A 20,692-nucleotide genomic window follows, 5' to 3' on the forward strand; every position below is an offset into this window, starting at 1 on the left:
TACAGAGAGGCGTGGCCGTCGAGTCGCTGCTCGACTCGACGGCTACGCCTCTCTGCACAATAAATCCCTTACAAACGAAACAAAATACTGTAAATATAACTTAGAAACAAATGCATGAAACAAAAATCATTTATACTTCATAGGTGTAGAGATCCTCCTTAAAAATATACTTTTATGACATTACATCTTTTCGAGAAATAGTTAAGTCCATTAAGTCAAGGGTCATATCACAAACATGATTTAAATGCCACTATTCATCAGGATTTGTGTAGTCTAGTGCTTAGCATGCTATTCAGGACATTCAGGATTTTTATTGCTAGGGTTCGAACCCCACGAATACCATATTATTTTTTAAATAATAATAAATTTTGCCGAGAAAATTTTCCTCAGAAAAGTTTTGTTTATCATAATTTCATAAATTTCAATAATGAGAACTTTACTCTAAATACTAAATTCACAAATTGAACATGATTTTTATATATCTGAAGCTACAATTTGTCTGCACGCTATGTTCGCCCATCTCCTTTATGATTTTTGCTCCTACCTTTTCTCTAAAATTTGAATGAGAACATCAAGAAATGTTACAAGAAGGGACAAGAAAGTGATCACAATATTGCCCTATTTTCCTTATTAGCGTATCGCATTGCGAGATAATTGGTCTAGCAGGTGGTAATTTTCTAAGGCTGCACTGACCATTAATTAAAGTGTTGTAAATGTTTTCAGGTATTTTGTGGGTTTTTGGTAAAAGGTTTAAATGCCCACATTTGAGTGAAGGTTTTTCGTCATTAAGAAACTTATAAGCGTCTTTGTCCAATGATCCATTTGAATGCATTTCGGAAAGTTTATTTTGAATGTTTTCATGCAGTTTGAGCATGTTGGGTTCAGAAACTTGCATATAGTGTTTAGATTGCAGTTGGCGTTGTGCTTTTAAGACATACTGATCCTTGTTCATGTTGACGATTGTGTTGATTTTATCTGTTTTTTAATAACAATGTAATTGTTATTTTAAAGAAATAAAATAGCTTCTTTTTCGGAATTTAAGATGTTCGGTCTCTTTTTGACAATTTCCATTTAGGAAAGTTCCAGTTTTGTTTAGTATATATATTCCTAGAGTTCGCTGCACGTAAAAGGCGGTTTAACGCCAGATTTTGTTTTAAAGGGGTGAATTGCAATGTTGTCTCCGGCATCAAAGTGGAATTTGCATCTGATTTTTCTGGCAAATTCCTCAAAATCTTTCAGAAGTAGGCTTTTACCATTGTCGCTTTTTGACTTTGGAATGAATTTTAAGCCTTTGCTCAATAAGGAGAGTTCATGTTTGGAAAAGTTGTATCTTGATAGGTTTAGGACAAACTTTCCCTCTGTGGCCGTAGCTTTTTTACAGCGAGCTTTAACATCCGGTAGATAATTACAAGTGTGTTTAGCAGTTTTGCATTGTTTACTACGTCTATTTAATCGCCGAGACATAGAACAGGTGGTAAATATGTAAAGCGATTCGCTATAGATCACCAATAAGTATTTTGATGAAATAAAATTATCAATGTGTGTTGATAGATTAAAGGATAGGAAAGTATGTGGCTAAAAGAAACTGATAGCCAGATTTTGGTGATTGGCTATGGTCACTTGGGAGGGGATGTGTTTGATTAAGAGTAAGACCAATGGATGGCTAATGTATATCAATTTTATGGAAATTATTTCTTGAAGATGTGAAGTCCGTCTGATATACATAGTGTCGTAATATAAGAGGCAATAATAAAGTATCCGTCTTAATCCGTCTTAATATCATGAAATATATGGAGATAACGAACAGTATTCAAGCTCAAAAGTCCATTGAACATTACAAAATAGGAGCAGAGCAAACAGGGACCTCCAAAACATCAGAGGTGGGATCAGGTGCCATGGAGGAGTGAGCATTCCCTCCCGACCGGTCACACCCGCCGTGTGCTCCTTGTCCTGATCTGGAAATAACGGAAAAATCCGTCGACAATATTATTCAGTGTGTAAATAATGGCATATCAATTAGTATGAAAAACGTCAGTATGCATTTGACTCAATGATAAAATGTATTTGCTGATAGGGTCATTGTATCGACCATAGAACTTACGAAATGATGACTTTAAACGAGACTGCTGATATTCTTGTTTCATCAACTTGTTTGTCAATAAATTACCTCGTTTTAGAAATTGTACATACGTAGAGCATGCCCTTGCGTATCGAATCAACTGAGAGATATAAATCCCATATGCAGGTGATGAAGGTATATTGATGCATAAGTAAGGGAAGTTGATGATTGAAAAGTTAAAGTCATCACGTTTATCGTAAAGCTTGGTTGTTAGATTACCATTAACGTCTTTTTCAAGTAAAATATTCAAATATGAAACAGATGTGTCAGATTCTGTGGTATCTTTTATCCCAAGCACACAGGGATATATCGTATCGACATAAGAATGGAAATAACCATTGTTAATTGACAATACGTCGTCGATATATTTAAATGTCGAGTTGAAGGCCACAGCAAGTGTTTTCTTCTTTTCACGTATAAGATTTTGGACATATTCTGCTTCATATGAATACAAAAAAGGTCGCTAATAACGGGGCGCAATTGGTACCCATGGGAATTCCAATAGATTGTTGGAAGTCCTGGGGCCCGTTTTACAAAAGAACTTACGACTAAGACCAAAAACCTAAGTTGATTGTAAAATTTTGCAAAATTAATGATTCTGTTTAAAGTTGCGAACGTAAAAATATCTTACTCCATTCCTTTTAAAAAGATGAAAATCATCTTCAATATTATGTAAATTAAAAAGTTATAAGCAGAATTAGATTTTGGTCTTAGTCGTAAGTTCTTTTGTAAAACGGGCCCCTGGTCTCCAAAAACCACATAGATATTGTCAATCAGAAACTCAAGCATCTTTTTAATGTCAACGTCAGAGTACTTGTGTGTACAATCAAAAGTTTTTTAACAAAATAATTTTGCAAATGACCAATGACAAGGTAAGTAAATTTACGAGTTCCATTTTTATTGAAAAAGCAGTTGTCAATGATATAAAAAAGCCTGAACTTTAATTTATCGTGGGGAATGGTTGTGTATAAAGTTGAAAAGTCGTAAGATTTTAAGCTGTTGATATTGGTAAAATCTTGTGATTTCAAATTTTCCAAATGTTCCTTGGAATTTTTAAGTATCCACATCTGATTTACACCACTTCTCGAATATATTGTTGCACAGTACTCTTGAAGTTTCTCCTTCACTACTGTTAATATCTTAGTGAGGAGTAAGGAAAGAGGCTTGGTTGAACATTTACTGGAACCCACTATGTATCTTTGTTTGTAAGAATTTTTAAGAAGTTTCGGAATCCAATATATATGATAATAAGAGGATTAATACTTGTTAAAAGATTATTTTTTCCTCAGGAATGACAAAAGTAATATATGATTGCAAACTATACATGAACTGATGTATAAGTTACGAGACATAGCAATGATGTTTATATGAATTAATTTAATCGTGGAGCTTAGTAGAGAGACATATAATTAAATTTCTGCTAAACAGTAATGATATGATCAGGCATGATATCGTTTAAGAGTCTGTCACTATGAAAATGATATGCAGATAGCACAAAGACAGTTAATAAGGCCTTTTCCTCTGCATATAGCGGTGGCCCCGGTAATGGTATTCTTCGATCTTTCATGGTCTTTGTTGTTAGCAGATTTGTTTGCCGAGTGGCTATGTCTGGACGGGTCGCTTGGCAGAGTCTGAAGTTTTGTTCGATGATCCCGTAATTCAGTTGTATGTTTCTTGGTGATGGCTTTGATAGCCTCGTCCAGCCTGCTTTTTTCTAAAATAAAGGTATAACTCTCCGTTTCCTCTTGTCTCCGTTTTAAGAAGTCGGCTCTTACTTTGTTGCTTTCTGTCTCCTTTTCTTGAATAGAACGTTCCAGAAATGATATGACAGAGTTGCCGAAGGCAGTGTTGGTTTCCTGCAGTTCTTTGAAGAAATTGCAAAAATTCGTGTTTTCCTCTCTTGGGAGGTTAGTTCACAGTTGGAGTTTAGCTACAAACCAAGACAGAAACCTGACCGATCTTAATCCATGAGAGATGCTCTCCTTACGCTTGGCGTATAATAAGCGGCTGGATAGGATTCCTTCCATCGAGTCCAAGATTTTAGAGTTTGTTGCTGCCAGTGGTCTGTCGGACTCAGATAGATTGATAGACATGTCCAGATCCTGTATGATTGCTTCCTGGGTTTAGGGGACTTGGTCCTTCAATATATCCATGTGTTCATAATCTGACATTGTAGTAGACGTTTGCAATGAGGTGTTTTCAATAAACGAGACTTGATAATGAGTTATTAGTACCCGACACTCTAAACCACTTTGATTGAATTAAGGTGATATTATTTTGATCACAATGATGGGTATAATGGTAGTTGTAGAGTGTTTCGGCGACAGAATATGCCTCATCAGGGGTCCCATTTTAGAGATTCCATATTTATTGTAAACTCAATAGATCTCCTAAATTTTGTTTTGCTTGTTGATTGTTCAACGTCCCTCTCGAGAATTTTTCACTCATATGGAGACGCCACCACTTGCCGGTGGACAGCTGCAAATTTTGACTTATACTCGGCACCCAGGGCCATTGAGCAGTGAGGGATCTTTTTGTGCCAGCATCTACTGGGATTCGAACCCGCGATATAAGGATAAACTCCTTACGCCGCGACTGTAGAGCGAACGTTCTTACCACTGCTCCACGCGGGCGACTCCTAAATTTTTATGCTTACTAAACGCAATGATAGGTTCCGATTTGAATAAGTCCTTGCATGTTGAATAAGTCCTTGCATGTTGGGTCTGCTTTTAATATATTCCAATACTTTAAAATACGCTTTTTTAATCCTTTGACGCGAGGGTTAAATTTTGCAACCATGACGTGTGGATGGCTAAGCTTTGTTTTTTTTCTCTCTATTTTTTTTAAAGAGTTATCTTTCCTTTTGTGTTGTTTCTTCAACTATTGGGTTAATTTCTTCGTCAGAATAGTCTCTCTTTGAAAGATGTCCATTGAAATCCTATAAAATTGTTTTAAGGGTTTATGGGTCATTAATATTTCTAGAGTGCCTTATACATTCTCCTTTGATGGAGTCTTTAAACACAGAAACGTTGTGTGTACTGTTTTTATCCCATGTTTACCCCTTTATCCCGTGGATATGACCCATTGGATATTTTTTTCATAACCCACAGTTAAGGGGGCCGACTGGGGTTTTCATTGCGCAATACCTCGCGCAGCATAGTAAAATAAAGCGTATTTACTCTTTTAAAGCAACTAGTCTTACATAATTTATAAAAAAAATAACAAATTTAGGAAATATGAGGTCAAAAAATCTAATTACGTTTTTAATTAACTGATTTTTTAACGATTTTCAAATGATTGGTAGAAAGACGTCGTAATAGTGTGTTTTTGACGTTATGAATAACCGAAGTTCTTTAAGCGGGGTCATTAATTATGCCATAAAATAAAAAGTATAAAATGTATGCTCTTGGAATTTTAAACATAGGAAATTGAGAATATAGCAATCATTGTTACTATTTTTTATGTAAATCTGTGGTATCTGTCATGTTTTGTTTTACTCCATAAAAACAGGAAAATATCATGAATTTTGACATTTTGAGATGCCCCCTCTGGAAACCAGACGGTAGAATTTTGTGTTTCTTGCACAAAATGTACAATATAGTATTACCCATCAAATAATAAAATTTGAGCAAAATGTCTATAGAAGTATTTGTTTAATTTGCTCCGAAGTGCGAAAAAATGGTATTTTCCTATATAATCCTATAGTAAATGTACACGTATTTTGAGACGGTCCATGAAAAATAACCAGACATTAGATTTTCACTAAACTTGGCATTGATACTGAAGTCAATGTAAGGTATGTAGGGTATAAAACTAAAGAGTTTCTCTATAGTAGTTTTCACACAATAAAACCCCAGTCGGCTCCCTTAAGTGCAGTTGTGACGTCACAATGTTTTTTGCGTTAGAGTGATCAAGTAAAATAAAGTGGAGTCCTATATAAAACAGAGTAAAACATTGGTTGTGAAGTATTAAACATGGGATAAAAAGAATCTCCCATGATTTGTAGTTGGATATGACATTATCCAACTCGTTGTGTGTTTTTATCCCCTCGCCAAGGCTCGGGGATAAAAAAAAACCAACACAACTCGTTGGATAAAAATCATATCCAACTACAAATCATGGGAGATCCTATATCTATGGATATATTGAAAATTATTACGGTAGTTGGTTTGATGTAGGATTTGATATCAAGTTTCTGACAATGACTAAATCTGTTCCCTTTGAAAACCGTTGTGTCAAGAAAATTCACGGATGGGTATGATATTTCAAATGTGAATTTTAGGTGTTTATGACAGTTGTTACTGATGTAAAAAATATCTCCACAATTTCTCATTTTATTTCATTGAAAATTATGAACCCATCATCCCTAAATCTGCCGTGAAACATAACTTTGTAGACATGTGGAAATTTAGATTCAATATACTTAGTAATTTTGTACACTCTCCTGTCTGAGATTTCTGGGATAGGTACTGCGCGCATGCTGCAGCCTATAATTTGTTTGTAGTATTTTCCGTTAAATTCAAAGTAATCGTTTTCTAATACACATCTGAGAAGAAAGATTAGATCGCCCACATCAGGATACGGGATATCTAAATTGTTCTTATCCGCGTTGTTGTAAGCATACTAGAAGGATTTAGTAATTCTTCTTCAAATTCCATATTTGTATACATGCTGGTTACATCGAAAGTGACTAGTAAAACATCAGAAGGGAGTTCTTAAGATTCTGTTCTATGTGTGCAAACCATCAATCAACCAAACTTGTAAGAGATTTATTAGGACCCTGTATGTTCTATGTTTGAGACATAAAATCTTTTAAAAGTGAAGAATACCGGTAAGTAATCTTAATTAAAAGCCTATATTTCTTGACCTAACCAATATTTGAAACAAACTCAAAATGTAGGGAACGAATTATCATCTATTTTCATCTGTGACTCTTCTTTAGTAAGATAGAGACTCCTGTATCCGTTCAGTGGAATACAGGATAACTCTGTCTTTGTTTTTAAGAATTCTTTTTATTATCTGTTTATATGTGCCATTGTATTATGTATTTACATGCAAAATTATGAAAGATGACTTAATGAAACAAATGAACAGTACCCGGCTGATGTTTCGGTTGACGAAAGTAACTTAGGTAAGTATGTGTATGCTCAAGGCACTTTGTATGTTAGTTTGTCCATCCATCTATCATTAGAATATTTATCTCCATAAATTTTGTTACATGCAACTCACGTCAAAACTGATAATTCGCAACTAGTATTTGCTAGATCTCATACAACATAAGATGAGATATGTGAGTGAAAATGTCATTTAATAGAATAAATGACATAAAAAGACAAACAATCAATTAATTTACTTGGATATAAAGACAAGCAAAACAATAGTTAAATCTGACTAGATTCCATGAGAGACATAATGACTAGTCATATATTAGATATCCCATAAGTTTTAAGAAACTAACTACATAAACTAAAAATATATCTTACAAATCATAATTATAAAAAAAAATTCTAGCAAAAAGGTTGTGCTCTTTTGAAAACATTTGTTTTTCAACAGCAACTAGACAAAGTTAAAATCCTGTAAAAAATAAATAGAGTTTTGCATTTAAACAAAAGTTGTCCAAAACAGACTGATGGATCTATCCCTGTGGTGGGCTGGCTCAAAGTACGCATCTTATTAAGTATGAATAGATGCACCACATTATAAGATTTGTATATTCCTCAATAAGCCGAAAAATAATCATAATATGAAATGGAATTTTGCATGTAAAGCTTTATCCAAAGCTTTCCTTGCTGAAAAAATGCACTTTATGTACATGATATACATATTTTTATTTTAGTTGAAAATTTCCGTGATAATTCACATGCTTCTAAAATAAACAAATGTACATATTTCAAGTCAGCTGGTCTTTCACAGCCAACCAGAGTATGGCCTATATTTTTATACATATACTGAAGATACCAGATAAATCGTCATTACATAATCTAGTGTCAACGGACATAAGAAATCCAAGGTAAGAGTAACCGAAGGGAATGTAAAGTAAATGTTGTTAGATGGTTTTAGTGTAATATTAAAATTCATATATGATCACGTATATCATATAATTTTTATAATCATGTTTATCATATATTATAATCTTAGACAAAAATCCCTCAAATCTTTATTAACTGATTGTTAAACAAATATGGTCGAAATTATACACCAGTATTTAATTCAAATCTTTTTTAAATATGTGAAATATTATATTGCAAAATTACCGATTTACGAGGGTTGTCCGAGAAATACGCAAACATTTTCAATATCTTTTGTTTCACTAATACTATAAAGTTAGAAATTTACATATATCATAATCAACATTTTTTGAATAAAAATTTCAATGAAATATCTGAATAAATTACATTTCCCTCTCAGGTAAACGAATCTTAAAAATCAATTGTCGGCGCAACACTAACGACGTTACCTTAGAATGTAGCTCGTGGCGTTTGTGAATTTGTTCTGGAAATGTGCTTCTGATAAAATTCGTTTAAGCAAAAATTCAGCACTGGACAGGAGTCATATCCCGCTCAACACAGTAAATGCTTAATAATTTGGTGCTCTACACCAAAGGTCACCATATCTAATCAAAGGTGATTTGGCATATAACGTCATATATATGTCATTAATTATGTCAAATTAATGAATTCTTATACACGAGTACACCAGATCAAAGAGTATTCACGGAGGTAAATTTTGTGACATTATATTTCTGTACAGCCTGGTAATAAAGAAAACTTCGTTGACATTGCTACTTCCAAAAGTAAAAAAAATTGCCGTGCGCCGACCACCGATATTTAACACACTTTAAATGCTGTTTTTATGACATAACACGCCTAAAATATTTTGTCAAAATACCAAAAATGTCATTTATCAACAACGTGTAAAAAATTATTAGTTTTAGTCAAATAGTTTCTGAAATATTCAAAAAGTTCGCGTTTTCTCGGACAAACCTCGTAAGCTCAAACATCATGAAAGTAAATATCGTTAAATTTGTCAAAACCTTTTAAGAGAGCATTTCTTTTAAAATTATGACCAATAGACAAGTCTGGAGCAAATGTTTACATGTTACTTTAAAACAAGTTTGGTCTCAAATAAAAGTCAACCTGTTAAACATGTTAAACACAAAGTTGTAATTTTTAATCTTTACACGTATATATAACATTTTTGTCATACAGTACATGTTAATTTTACCAGATATATGTTTTCACAAAAGCAGCATTGCAACAGATATAGTTCATATTCAACGATCTGTACACAAAACAACAACAGATTGCCATAAAGGACAGTTTCTTTTGTACAAACCAATCGTTTAGCGCTGGCGTTTTCAATAATAAAAAGCTGGGTGTCAATTTTTTGAAACCCTAAAATATACTATCATTATGAAACAATACATTCCTGTTCATTGGAACAGTGTAGAGGTTGCCATGTAGGAGTAAGCTTCTCCTTTGGACCGGTCACATCCGCCGTGAGCTCCTTATGGTAAAGTAAATTTGAAAAAAAAATCATCGTATTTCAGTTTCAAAATAATATTCTTGAACTTTGTATGAAAGACGTCAATCAACATTCGACATATCAACAGATTATTGTATTTTAGAGGGGTTGCTTACTTCTTAAATGTACATTATCCATCTCTGATGTGTTTAAAGAGGTCTGTGTTTGTTTGCTCTGCTACCAATCTGTATTGTGTTGATGAACCTTTCAGCTTGATTAATGTTCGTTTTCTCCATATTTCATATGCAAACAAGATCATTGTATCGACCATAGAATTTGTTGAATGTTGACTTAAAAACAAAATTGTTGATATTCTTATGTTGATATTCTTGTATCATCAACTCATTTGGCAATAGCCTGTTTCGCGTTAGAAATTGTTCGTACGAAGAACATTCACTTTCATTAAATCAACTGGGAGGCATAAATTTCATATGCAGGTGATAATTCTGTATTGCTATATATAATAATAGAGAAAATGAAGATAGAAAAATTGAAGTAATCACGTTTTACTTTTAAAATTAATTTCTTATTTGCCATCAATGTTTTTCTGTAGTAATATATCCAAATATGAAGCAAATGTGTCAGACTCTAGGGTGTCTCGTTTTGAGTTCAATGGAATATATCGAATCAACGTAGGAATGAAAATGAATATTGTTATTGACTAAACGACGTCAGTATATTTAAGGTCAAGATCTAGTGAATGATAGGTGCCCACAGATTTCTCAAATTTGAGATACACAGTCTTTTAATGATCCTTTACGAATATAGCTTGGTAAAATAAGGTGTATCCGGACATATTTTCCGGGTAAATTCATCGGAAAAACATTATAAACTGCCCATTTTCAATGAAAAATGAGGAAAGTCTGGTATAAAAATGGGACTTCTCTCCATTTCAGACAAAGGAAATGTATCAATATTGCCTACAGTCTCTCAGAAAACGGTTTTTCACATCTTCTGGATCTCTACTTTAAAATGATATTAAACGGAATAAGAGTACCGGGGTTACATATGACATGATTTCAAAAAATGTACAACCCGGTGATGACACAGAGACATTCTAATCATGAAATTGTGTTTTATTTTCACTATTTCACAATATCAGCACCAGCTTCTTTGCCCCTCAAATGCCCTTCACTAGCATTAAAACGCAGATGAATGAATATATAACTGAACAGCAAAAGGTATTTGACCGTTTAGCTGCTTATTCGTGATACATTTTATCTCATGAAGATATCCCACTTTTTTAAAGAAAATCTCGAAAGTGAAATTCATACTTGCGTATTTCCATACATGTATGAAATATTACTGATACCCTAAATGAGCGCACATAAATAACTTTAGCAATCTTAGCATCAGAAATATGCATTCATATCTTTAGTATTCCTTTTTCATATATATTTCCCAGTACATTGTACTTAATTTTAAAATATCCTGTGCCCCCATTGTTAAGCATTTAATTAGTTTCAAATTTGTTAAAAAAAAAATTCTTTTTATTTTTTTTTAATAAACATTAGAATTTTATGTTTGTCGAAAATATTTCTACATTATATATTCACATTATATATGATATAACAAAACACTCAGACTATAAGGTATAAATTTAATGTGCCTGAAATAAATAGTTTGTGTAAATGGAAAAAAAACTAATTGAAAATAAATTGGATCAGGAAAATTCGTATATATATATATATATATATATATATATATATATATATATATATATATATATATATATATATATATATATATATATATTTCTTCCTTCTTAAACATTCAAACTCAAACTAGAAAAGGAAAAAAAAATCAATAATTCACCTCAGGGTCTTAAATAAAGGCAACAGCAAACATAGATAAGTAAATATCTTCCTTCTTAAACATTCAAACTAGAAAAAAATCAATAATTCACCTCAGAGTCTTAAATGCTAGGCAACAGCATACCTAGATAAATATCCTGAACAAACACATACTAGTAACGGGACTTAGTGAAACATTGAAATTCTTGTTAACTCATGTATTTTCTTAAAGGAAAAAAAATGCTTGCAAAACGAAAGTTGGTTGATATCATATTTTTATTTTAAACTCTAGGAATTCATTTGAAATAAATTTCCTTGAAAGTGGTTCAAAAATTTCAAAGAACTGGATACTGTCATAAGACAATAATTGCTGAACATAAATATTCGTCTCTGATTGTACCCTCTTTCGCACTTGGAAAAATAGTGAATTCGCAAAAGTTTATCTGAAATTTAGATACATTTACATACCGATTATACCCAATTGATATTTAAATGAAGAAGTAAGCTTAAAGCCCATGAATCTCATATGTTTGAATTTTATATTTTAATCTGTTTATATAGTAACTTTGGGAAAGGTTTTTGTATAGTTTTTCGGGTTTTTATTTAATTTTCGGCCCTTAATTGACTTCATATTTCTAAAGATGAACTGGTAACTGCCTATAATGCATATGGATGTGATGTTTGAGAAAAAAATATTGACTTAGGTGGCTTCAGTGTAATAACATTTAAGACAATTTTTTTATTTAGAAACTATTGGAAAATTAACAATTAACAGGGTCAGAACAAAATTCGGCTTGGCCAAGATCAGGTGCCCATGTTGGTTGCAGATTAACAAAAATTAAGTCAAATGAAATGTATTACAAGTATGTTCTATGTAACACTACATCCTTTTGGCAGATTATCTGAAATTTCTGTCCATTTCTGTCAAGTGGTTAAAAAGTCTCCACTCTTACTATAGAAGCTAAGAGACTATACATATTCAGGCATAAAATATATGTTTTTCAAATTCAACTGAACAAAAAGTATAATTCAAATACAGACTCTTAAAAAAATATTGTCCGAGCCAAAAATCAATTAACTTAATATTTTCATTAAAATGATACAGTATATAAAGGACAAGGGGAAATTCGTTAATCTTTGAGAGTTTTTCTACTCTTAATATTTACACATTTGAAGTAAAAACACATTGAAGTACTTTTAATTTTTCTAAAGATACTGTATTTTGGGGTGAAAATTTCAAAGTTATTTGGTAATATTTAGAGAAAAACTGTCAGATATTTTTTGATTGAATATTTTGAAACCTTGGGCTACGGACTATACATATAGCATTTTTCATTTAATGAGAGACCGTGGAAAAATAGTTTCTTGTTTCAGTAAATATTTGTTAGAATTTTCATCTTGGAGTTCACTTATATCTAATAAATCCTTTCATTTGGATATTAAATCAATTTATACAAAATTCTAGTGAAATTTAACAAAATAAAACAAAAACTTCAAATAAATTCACAATACGAGTAAAATATAAATTGTCAGAACAAAATAATATACGTCAAAATTACATGTAATTGGTTTTTTGATATCAAAATATATTATAAGACCATCTGAAGATCAAGAATGAGCTTTAATTTAGAATCTAAGAAGGATAAATTTCATGTAAGTACTGGGGCTACAGACAATACCGTTAAAAATCTCTTTTGGACAATCTCTTTTAAAAATCTTTTGGATAATCAACTTTAAAAAAAAACATAATTGTATAATTAAATTTTGGGCATTTTGTTTTAAAGTTATTTGGGTTTTTATAACAGTTCACACCAAATAGTTTGACTATTTTATGATACCATACTTAAAAATCAGTTGGTTAAAGCACTGTGTACTTTCAGTTGAATAATAATTACAACATTATTGGTGTTCACACTGTTATGAATAAAAACAAAGTAGGACCTGTAAATCAAGGCATGATTTTTTGGGGGGTTACGGACTTATTGCATCATATTTTATTTTTCCTCGATTTGATTTCAATGTAATACATGTAGCCTAAGATGGTCATTCAAAAGAATTATATGATTTATCATCCTGATCATGATGGAGTGCATGTAATTCATAAAAAAAAAAAATACAAAACATGATTGTAAAGAATCATCACCATTTGAAGTAAAAACATAGTAGTATGATATTTATCCATAAGAAGTCAATATTTTTTTGTTGTTTTTTTTTTTTAAATTAACCATTCAATGACAAGAAGATTGGGTGGCGCAATTTTAAGAGTGAAGGTCTTACTTTGTACTAAATCGCAAAGTAAGGTTGACCCTTGTGTTTTGGTGATCAAATCCCACTACATGTATGGGATGTTAAGATTGATTGATGAGAACTTATGAACCATTGAGACCCCATTTTGCAATAAATGCAGGCAGGAAGAAAATCTCTCCCTAAAACAGAAGAAGAACAGTTATATGCTGTGTAAATTTGCTAAATTTATGTGTAGAGTCTGTTGCCATGTGAAAGTAGGATTTGTGTAGCCAAATATTCTTTTTAAAATATTCTAATGCTAATTATTCTTAATGGATTGATGGCATGAATCACAAGAAGGAAAACTTTATCATGATCATGTATATTTAGAAATATGTTGACTTCAAACATAACAGGACAGACTACAGAAGCAAGTCTTTAGTTGAAAAATTTCAGACATTTTATATTTAATTAGTAATTACAGTGGTATTTGTATTTAAAAACATTGCATTTGTTCGAATAAGCATATTATTGTATTGTAAAATTCTTATAATTTCTGGGAACACTATATATATATATAGTGTATTATATACCAATGGAAAGCTCTCATTCTGCTCTTTACAATGCAACAAAAGACATTTAGATTAGATGTAATATATGTAACATATTATGTAGTATATAACATCATTCGGGTGGAAATGGGCACCTGATCTTGGCCAAGCCGAAAGTAGAACAAAGGATAAATTGATCCATTTTAAAATGAAGATCCCTCATAGGATAATCAACTAAACACACATTTCTAATTTTAAGGCTTTGAAAAGACTATATCTAAATTTACTTTCAAGGTTACACGGAGGGGTGACTTCTATAGCCATAGTATAGATACTTTTCCTGGCTTCACTCATCTTTAGAACACCTTGTGACATACTTAATAATTTCTGCAATTTATCATTTTCTTTTCATTTAGTTATTTTTGCTTCAAAAGTGAATACTTCATGTGTCACTAAGCATAAACTCCTTGTAATCCATTTGTATGTTTCTTTGTTTGCTTAACGTCTTTTTCGAGAAAATTTCACTCATATTGAGACGCTACCACCCACTTAAGGACGCTAAGGATCAGCTCCTAACTCTGCGCAAACGCTCTAACCACTGCGTCGGGCGATTGTAATCCGTTTAAATCAACGCTATCTTTTTTAGTCCCGAAATGTAGTCCATAATATCTCTATTCCGCCCCATACCCAGTCAATCGGATTGATATGTGAAAAAGGAAAAATTATGTTTGTTTAAAGCACTTGTGGTTTTTTTAAATTTATTTTTTTGACGTCGAAGTCAACAAGTAACCTAATAAATCAGGAAATGTAATACAAGAAGCATTGCATAAGGTCATTCAATTCATATTTTCCTTTACTTTGTTGATAGGAGTGGTACTTGACAGGTGTAGTATGGCAGAAAATTTGTCTCCCAACACTCATGATCCCAACATGTCAAATAACAACAGTGAAGAAGAACAATCAATAGAGTCTACACTAAATGACCAAAACTATCTCTTTGTTGTCGCTTTGGATTTTGGAACAACATATTCTGGTTATGCATTCAGTTCAAGAGATCAATTTCGCAAAAATCCTTTAGATATTCATAGTCATCAGAATTGGACAGCAGGTGGCACGGCTCTAATATCGCTCAAAACTCCAACATCTCTTCTTATTGACAAAGATGGCAATTTTGTTGCTTTTGGTTATGAAGCAGAAGATACATTTTACTCAGAGGTGGCAAAAGACCAACGTGGAAACTTTATGCTGTTCAGGAGATTCAAAATGAAATTACACAACAAAAAGGTAGGTGTTATACGCTGGATAAAGAACAAGTTTCTTTAGATGCCAAAGTTTTCATCATTTCAGAAGTCTTTCTCAGTTTAGTTGAAAATTTTGCAATCTATTGCGTCAAATATTAAGTTATGTGATAATTTTCAAATGCTGTTGCTTTGATTAATTTAATTCAAATTACAATTTATCAATAATGTATTTCTGCTAATTCTATGTAATGTTTTAACATACAAATAAATGGCTTTAGACTATTTAAAAACCCTTCAGAATATCATTCTAATGAACAGAAAAAAAGAACACGTATAAAAATTACACAATTATGTTAAAGATTTCTTAGTACTTCGAAGATTATCTACAGTTATAAACATTATCTGAACTTTAATTATTAATTATTTGTAATGATCAGTCGAAATAAAAGAGAGGATTTTAACTCTGGTACCTGAAATATATGTCTAATGTTTTCTTTTCAGGGAATTAGTGACAACCTGTATCTTGAGGATGTTGCGGGGAAAGGATACCCTGCAAAACATGTATTTACTCTCTCAATAAAGGCATTGGTAGACCATTTTAAGGAAAACATAAGAAGGAGTCTGAATATAGAATTTACAGCAACCGATTTAAGGTGGGTTTTGACTGTCCCTGCTATATGGAATGATGCTGCCAAAGAATACATGCGTCAGTGTGCTATAAAAGTAAGTGAATGTAAAAAAAAACGTTCAGGTATCACTTGTTTCTTTCCTATATTTTTTTCTCATTGTACTAAAAAATCTTGAATAGGCTGGAATTCCAGACAAAATGTTAAAAATTGCCCTTGAACCAGAAGCAGCATCTATATATTGCCAATTTCTTCCAATCGAAAGAAACCCTGACGGTTTTGGAATGACAAAGGAAGGCACAAAGTATATGATTGTTGACATTGGCGGTAAGTTAAATTACGAAAAATACATTGAATAATGATGCCCACATTTCAGAAAGTAGGAGTTACTTTGATTACTCCGAACAAATATACATCTTTAGTGCTGGAATGACATTTATATACCAAAAGAGTGGTCATCACATTTTTCATAATTTGTATCATTTTTCTCTCATCTGAACCGAAGTTAAACTGAGCTTTTCTGATCACATATGTCGTGGTCTGTCTGTCCGTCTGCTAACTTTTCACAATTTCGACTTCTCCAGAATCAATCGGATCAAGTTTAATCAACCTTATTACAAAGCATCATTGACTAAGGGTGAATCATGTTTGATCAAATAAAGTGTCACACAAAAGTAGGGATTTTTTTTTTAAATGTGAGTGCCTTAAAAAACCTCGAGAACCGCTAAGACAGGTAAAAAGGAGATGGGCGAACATAGCTTCAGATATATAAAAATCATGTTCAGTTTGTGAATTCAGTATTTAGAGTAAAGTTCTCATTATTGAAATTTATGAAATTATGATAAACAAAACTTTTCTGAGGAAAATTTTCTCGGCAAAATTTTGCTTTTATTAAAAAAATTAATGTGGTATTCGTGGGTTCGAACCCTAGCAATAAAAATCCTGAGTATTATTTTCTTTCGAGACTAGCACGCTAACCACTAGACTACACAAGTCCTGATGAATAGTAGCATTTAAATCATGTTTGTGATATGACCCTTGACTTAATGGACTTCAAGTATTTCTTGAAAAGATGCGAATGTTATGTCATAAAAGTATATTTTTAAGGTATAGTGGGTCATTGCTCCATATTTTTGGTAACCAAAAAATGTATATTTTTATGCAAACTTTGAGGATTAACTTTCAAAAAGGTGGAGCGAAGACCCACTCATATCGAAAAAAAATAGTATTATAGTATGAGAAAATGACTCTTTTTGCCGCTTTAGTGTGTGTTTAATATTTCACAGGCAAATAATTTCAATCTTTGAGGGATTTTTGCAAATTATAGAGATTTTACATAAAGTATAATTTAATGTTAGACGAAATATCAAGGAAAATTTTGATATAATTGAAATTTAATTTTTCATCTTCATGTTTGTCACACTATAGGCTTATCGCTCGTCATGTTCACCCATCTCCTTTAAGTGAAAACCAGAATGTAGTGTAGACTTAGGGTTTTTACAAGGTTTTTTTTTTTTCAAATCAGAATTCGGGGGGGGGGGGGGGGGTGATGATCCATAATGGGAAATAAAAGTTTATTTAAAGGTCTTCTCAAAACAAAATTAAACGGATAATGATTTGTCATATAAATATACAAGTAACCAAAAATAATGTAGATTCAGAATACTGCAAATCATGGCTCCTTCATGCCAAATTAGGTATTTGTTTCACCGAATCAAATTTTTATATATTCGATTAATTTTAAAAAAAACTTCTTTTCAAGAACAGGACTCTTTGTTGTCATATAAAATAGAGCCTCTGAAAGAAAAAAAAACATATTCAAATTTGTTCTAACGTCTAGCCCCCTTGTTGTCAAGGACGACAATATGCAGTTTGATTTGGGAATTTAAAGTATGAAATCTTTCTAAAAATATTTTTTCAAGAGTAGCATGATTAGTCATATCAAAAAGTAAGCATCCCCGGGTGTTACATAATCAGGTTTGTTCAAATAATGGTGCCCATGGAGTAGGTCATAATAGGGGTTCATTGTTTACTTGGAAATACAGAGATTTAAAGAAAAAAACCTTTGCAGAGTAACAGGGTTACAATAATCATAAATATAAATCATTATTCGTGTGTCGTGTGGATTTAATTCTTCCTTCAAATTATAAACCCTGGGATGGGCTGATATCAGGGGTCAAAGATTGCATAATGTATGTATACAGGCAATTTTGGAGAGAAAATCTTCCTTTTCAGAACAGCTAGTCCATGTTAGTCATTTTTGACGATGAATCATCCCTTGTTGTGTGGATTCAAGTTCATCCTTTGTGCTAAAATAGAGCAATGATATGGAGTCAACATTTTGCTATAGGGATAAACATGGGAAAAGTTGTCTTCTGAAGAACAGCAGGACCAAAGTTATTTAGATGAGCATTGTGGCCTATACATGTAGGCCCTTTGTTTAATGTGCAGCAGCAGTTAGCTCAATTGTATAATGTATACTGTGTAAGGCAGTATAATAGTATAAATTTATATTAAGGCCTGCTTCACTGTTTGTTGACTTTGTAATTAGCATACTTTGGATTGAATTAATGAATATGTATAATGCAAAAAGACTTGCGGTTTTGAATTTAGAATCTCTTCTCCTTTCTATGAGTTAATTGTCTTAAGCATGGTCAAAGCTATCGATACCATGCTGACCACATCCTTGATATATATACAATAAGGAACAGAAATTAAAACTATCGATTTTTAACAACATTTACAGGGGGTACTGCTGACATTACAGTTCATGAAAAAATCAAAGATGGTAAACTGCGAGAACTTCACCAAGCTACTGGAGGGGCGTGTGGCGGGACAGCAGTTGACAGAGAATTCGAGATACGTCTCACCGGGATACTCGGAGAAAACATTATGAAAAAACTTCGTACGTCGAGAACAGAAACTTATCTTGATATATTTCGGGAGTTTGAAGTTGCAAAGCGAGTATTTACACCGAATAGCACAGGCCCTATTCGAATGACAATTTCATATGTTGCACTGAATGAATTGTCAGAGGAAATAGAGGGAAAGACTTTGAAAACGATGTTTGAAAATGCAGAAGGAATGCAATTGAAGTTGGACAAACTGCACATAGATGTCGCGACAATGAAAAAGTTTTTTGAGCAATCGGTTAAAGAGCTTATTCAGCACATGCAGGATGTTATGCAGAGTCCACAAACAAATGGGATATCACTTATATTGCTTGTCGGGGGATCAGCTGATTCTAAGTACATACAATCTGAAGTTACCAGTGCGTTTGACTCGGTTCGATTGATTATACCTCCTGAGGCGGGTTTGGCAGTGCTTAAAGGAGCTGTGATTTTTGGTCACGATCCAACACTAATAAAATCAAGAATTTTGCGCTTTACCTACGGAACTTCGGTATGTGAAAAATTCAATCCAAATATTCACAAAGAGGAAAAGAAAATCACAATTGACGGCGAAGATATCTCCATTGATTGCTTCAAAATGATACTTTCCGCCGGAACAGAAGTGGATATAGGACATAAAGTGATTGCTGTGTATTCAACGGCCTCTGTATTTCAAAGCGGGGCAGAGGTAAAAATATTCTGCACTCCAAAAAAAGAAATAAAATATACAGATGAAGAGGGGTGCTTCTTACTCGGAAAATTGTTCATTCCACTTCCTTTGAATCTGTTGATGGGGATATTGGGTATTGGCAATCAAAAAGAGCAACCTTTCGTCGTAGCTTATATTTTTGGTGACACAGAATTAAAAGTTATGGGAAAAGATATGTTTAGCAGCACTTTTACAAGCTGTTCACTCAAAATGAGAGAAGAGGAAGTGGACGAGATGGAACATGAAAATGAAGACTAACAAAGCAAAAATTGTGGAACATTTTGTGATAAAAACTTTTCTCCTTCTTCTTGTGATAAAAACTTTTCTCCTTCATTAGTAAACTTCAGATTGTATTCTGCATGACTTAGATACATGTGTAAACAAGTCAGTGCATAAAATTAAATTTTTCAACCTATAGGATCGCGAAAAGATATATTGTACTTTGTCAACCAACGACCATGAGAAGCATTATCCAGTGAAAAAAAATGAGTTTATCTTAGTATGCATTCTAAAGCAAAAGGCACCAAAAAAATGAAATACACATAGTGATACTATCGCAATAATTACCGAATTAGTACCTTATGCTTGTCAGGATCCAATCATTTTTTTAATGTATCATATTTCAAAAATCATATAAATGGTTAATTGTTGTTAAGTAAAAACACAAAATGAAAATTCATGTTACATGCATTATAGCAGAGAGTAATTAGTAATGAATCGTACATGTAGTATCTTCTGTATCAAAAAAAAAAAACAGAAATTTAAAACAATGTATAGAAAAACATATTTATAAAACACAGCATATTTCTTTTCCATCTTATAGAGGAGCGAATTGTTGAAAAAATGTATACCTTAATGAAACAAATACCAAATTTGGCATGAATGTTCCTTATCTTGTGCCTGAGTAGGAAATATCGCTGGTTTCCATTCAAATTTCAGCCAATTTTCTAATTGGCCGCCATGATTTTCAGAATGACATTGTTTCTTAAATTACATATTAAGCATTTTTAAT

At 32.4% G+C, this 20,692-nt stretch overlaps 1 protein-coding gene across 1 annotated transcript; it reads left to right on the forward strand.

The window, feature by feature from the left end:
- Positions 1–15,085: 15,085 nt before the first annotated feature.
- LOC133174099 (heat shock 70 kDa protein 12A-like) lies at positions 15,086–20,269 on the forward strand. Its single transcript, XM_061309178.1, has 4 exons — positions 15,086–15,497; positions 15,956–16,177; positions 16,263–16,407; positions 18,827–20,269. Exons 1-4 carry the CDS (start codon positions 15,105–15,107, stop codon positions 19,936–19,938), a joined length of 1,872 nt encoding a protein of 623 aa, XP_061165162.1. The 5' UTR covers positions 15,086–15,104; the 3' UTR covers positions 19,939–20,269.
- The last annotated feature ends 423 nt before the right edge of the window (positions 20,270–20,692 follow it).

The sequence above is a fragment of the Saccostrea echinata genome, unplaced genomic scaffold (assembly GCF_033153115.1).
Source record: "Saccostrea echinata isolate AGI-Se365-2 ecotype Australia unplaced genomic scaffold, CSIRO_AGI_Sech_v1 ptg000001l, whole genome shotgun sequence".
NCBI lineage: Eukaryota > Metazoa > Mollusca > Bivalvia > Ostreida > Ostreidae > Saccostrea > Saccostrea echinata.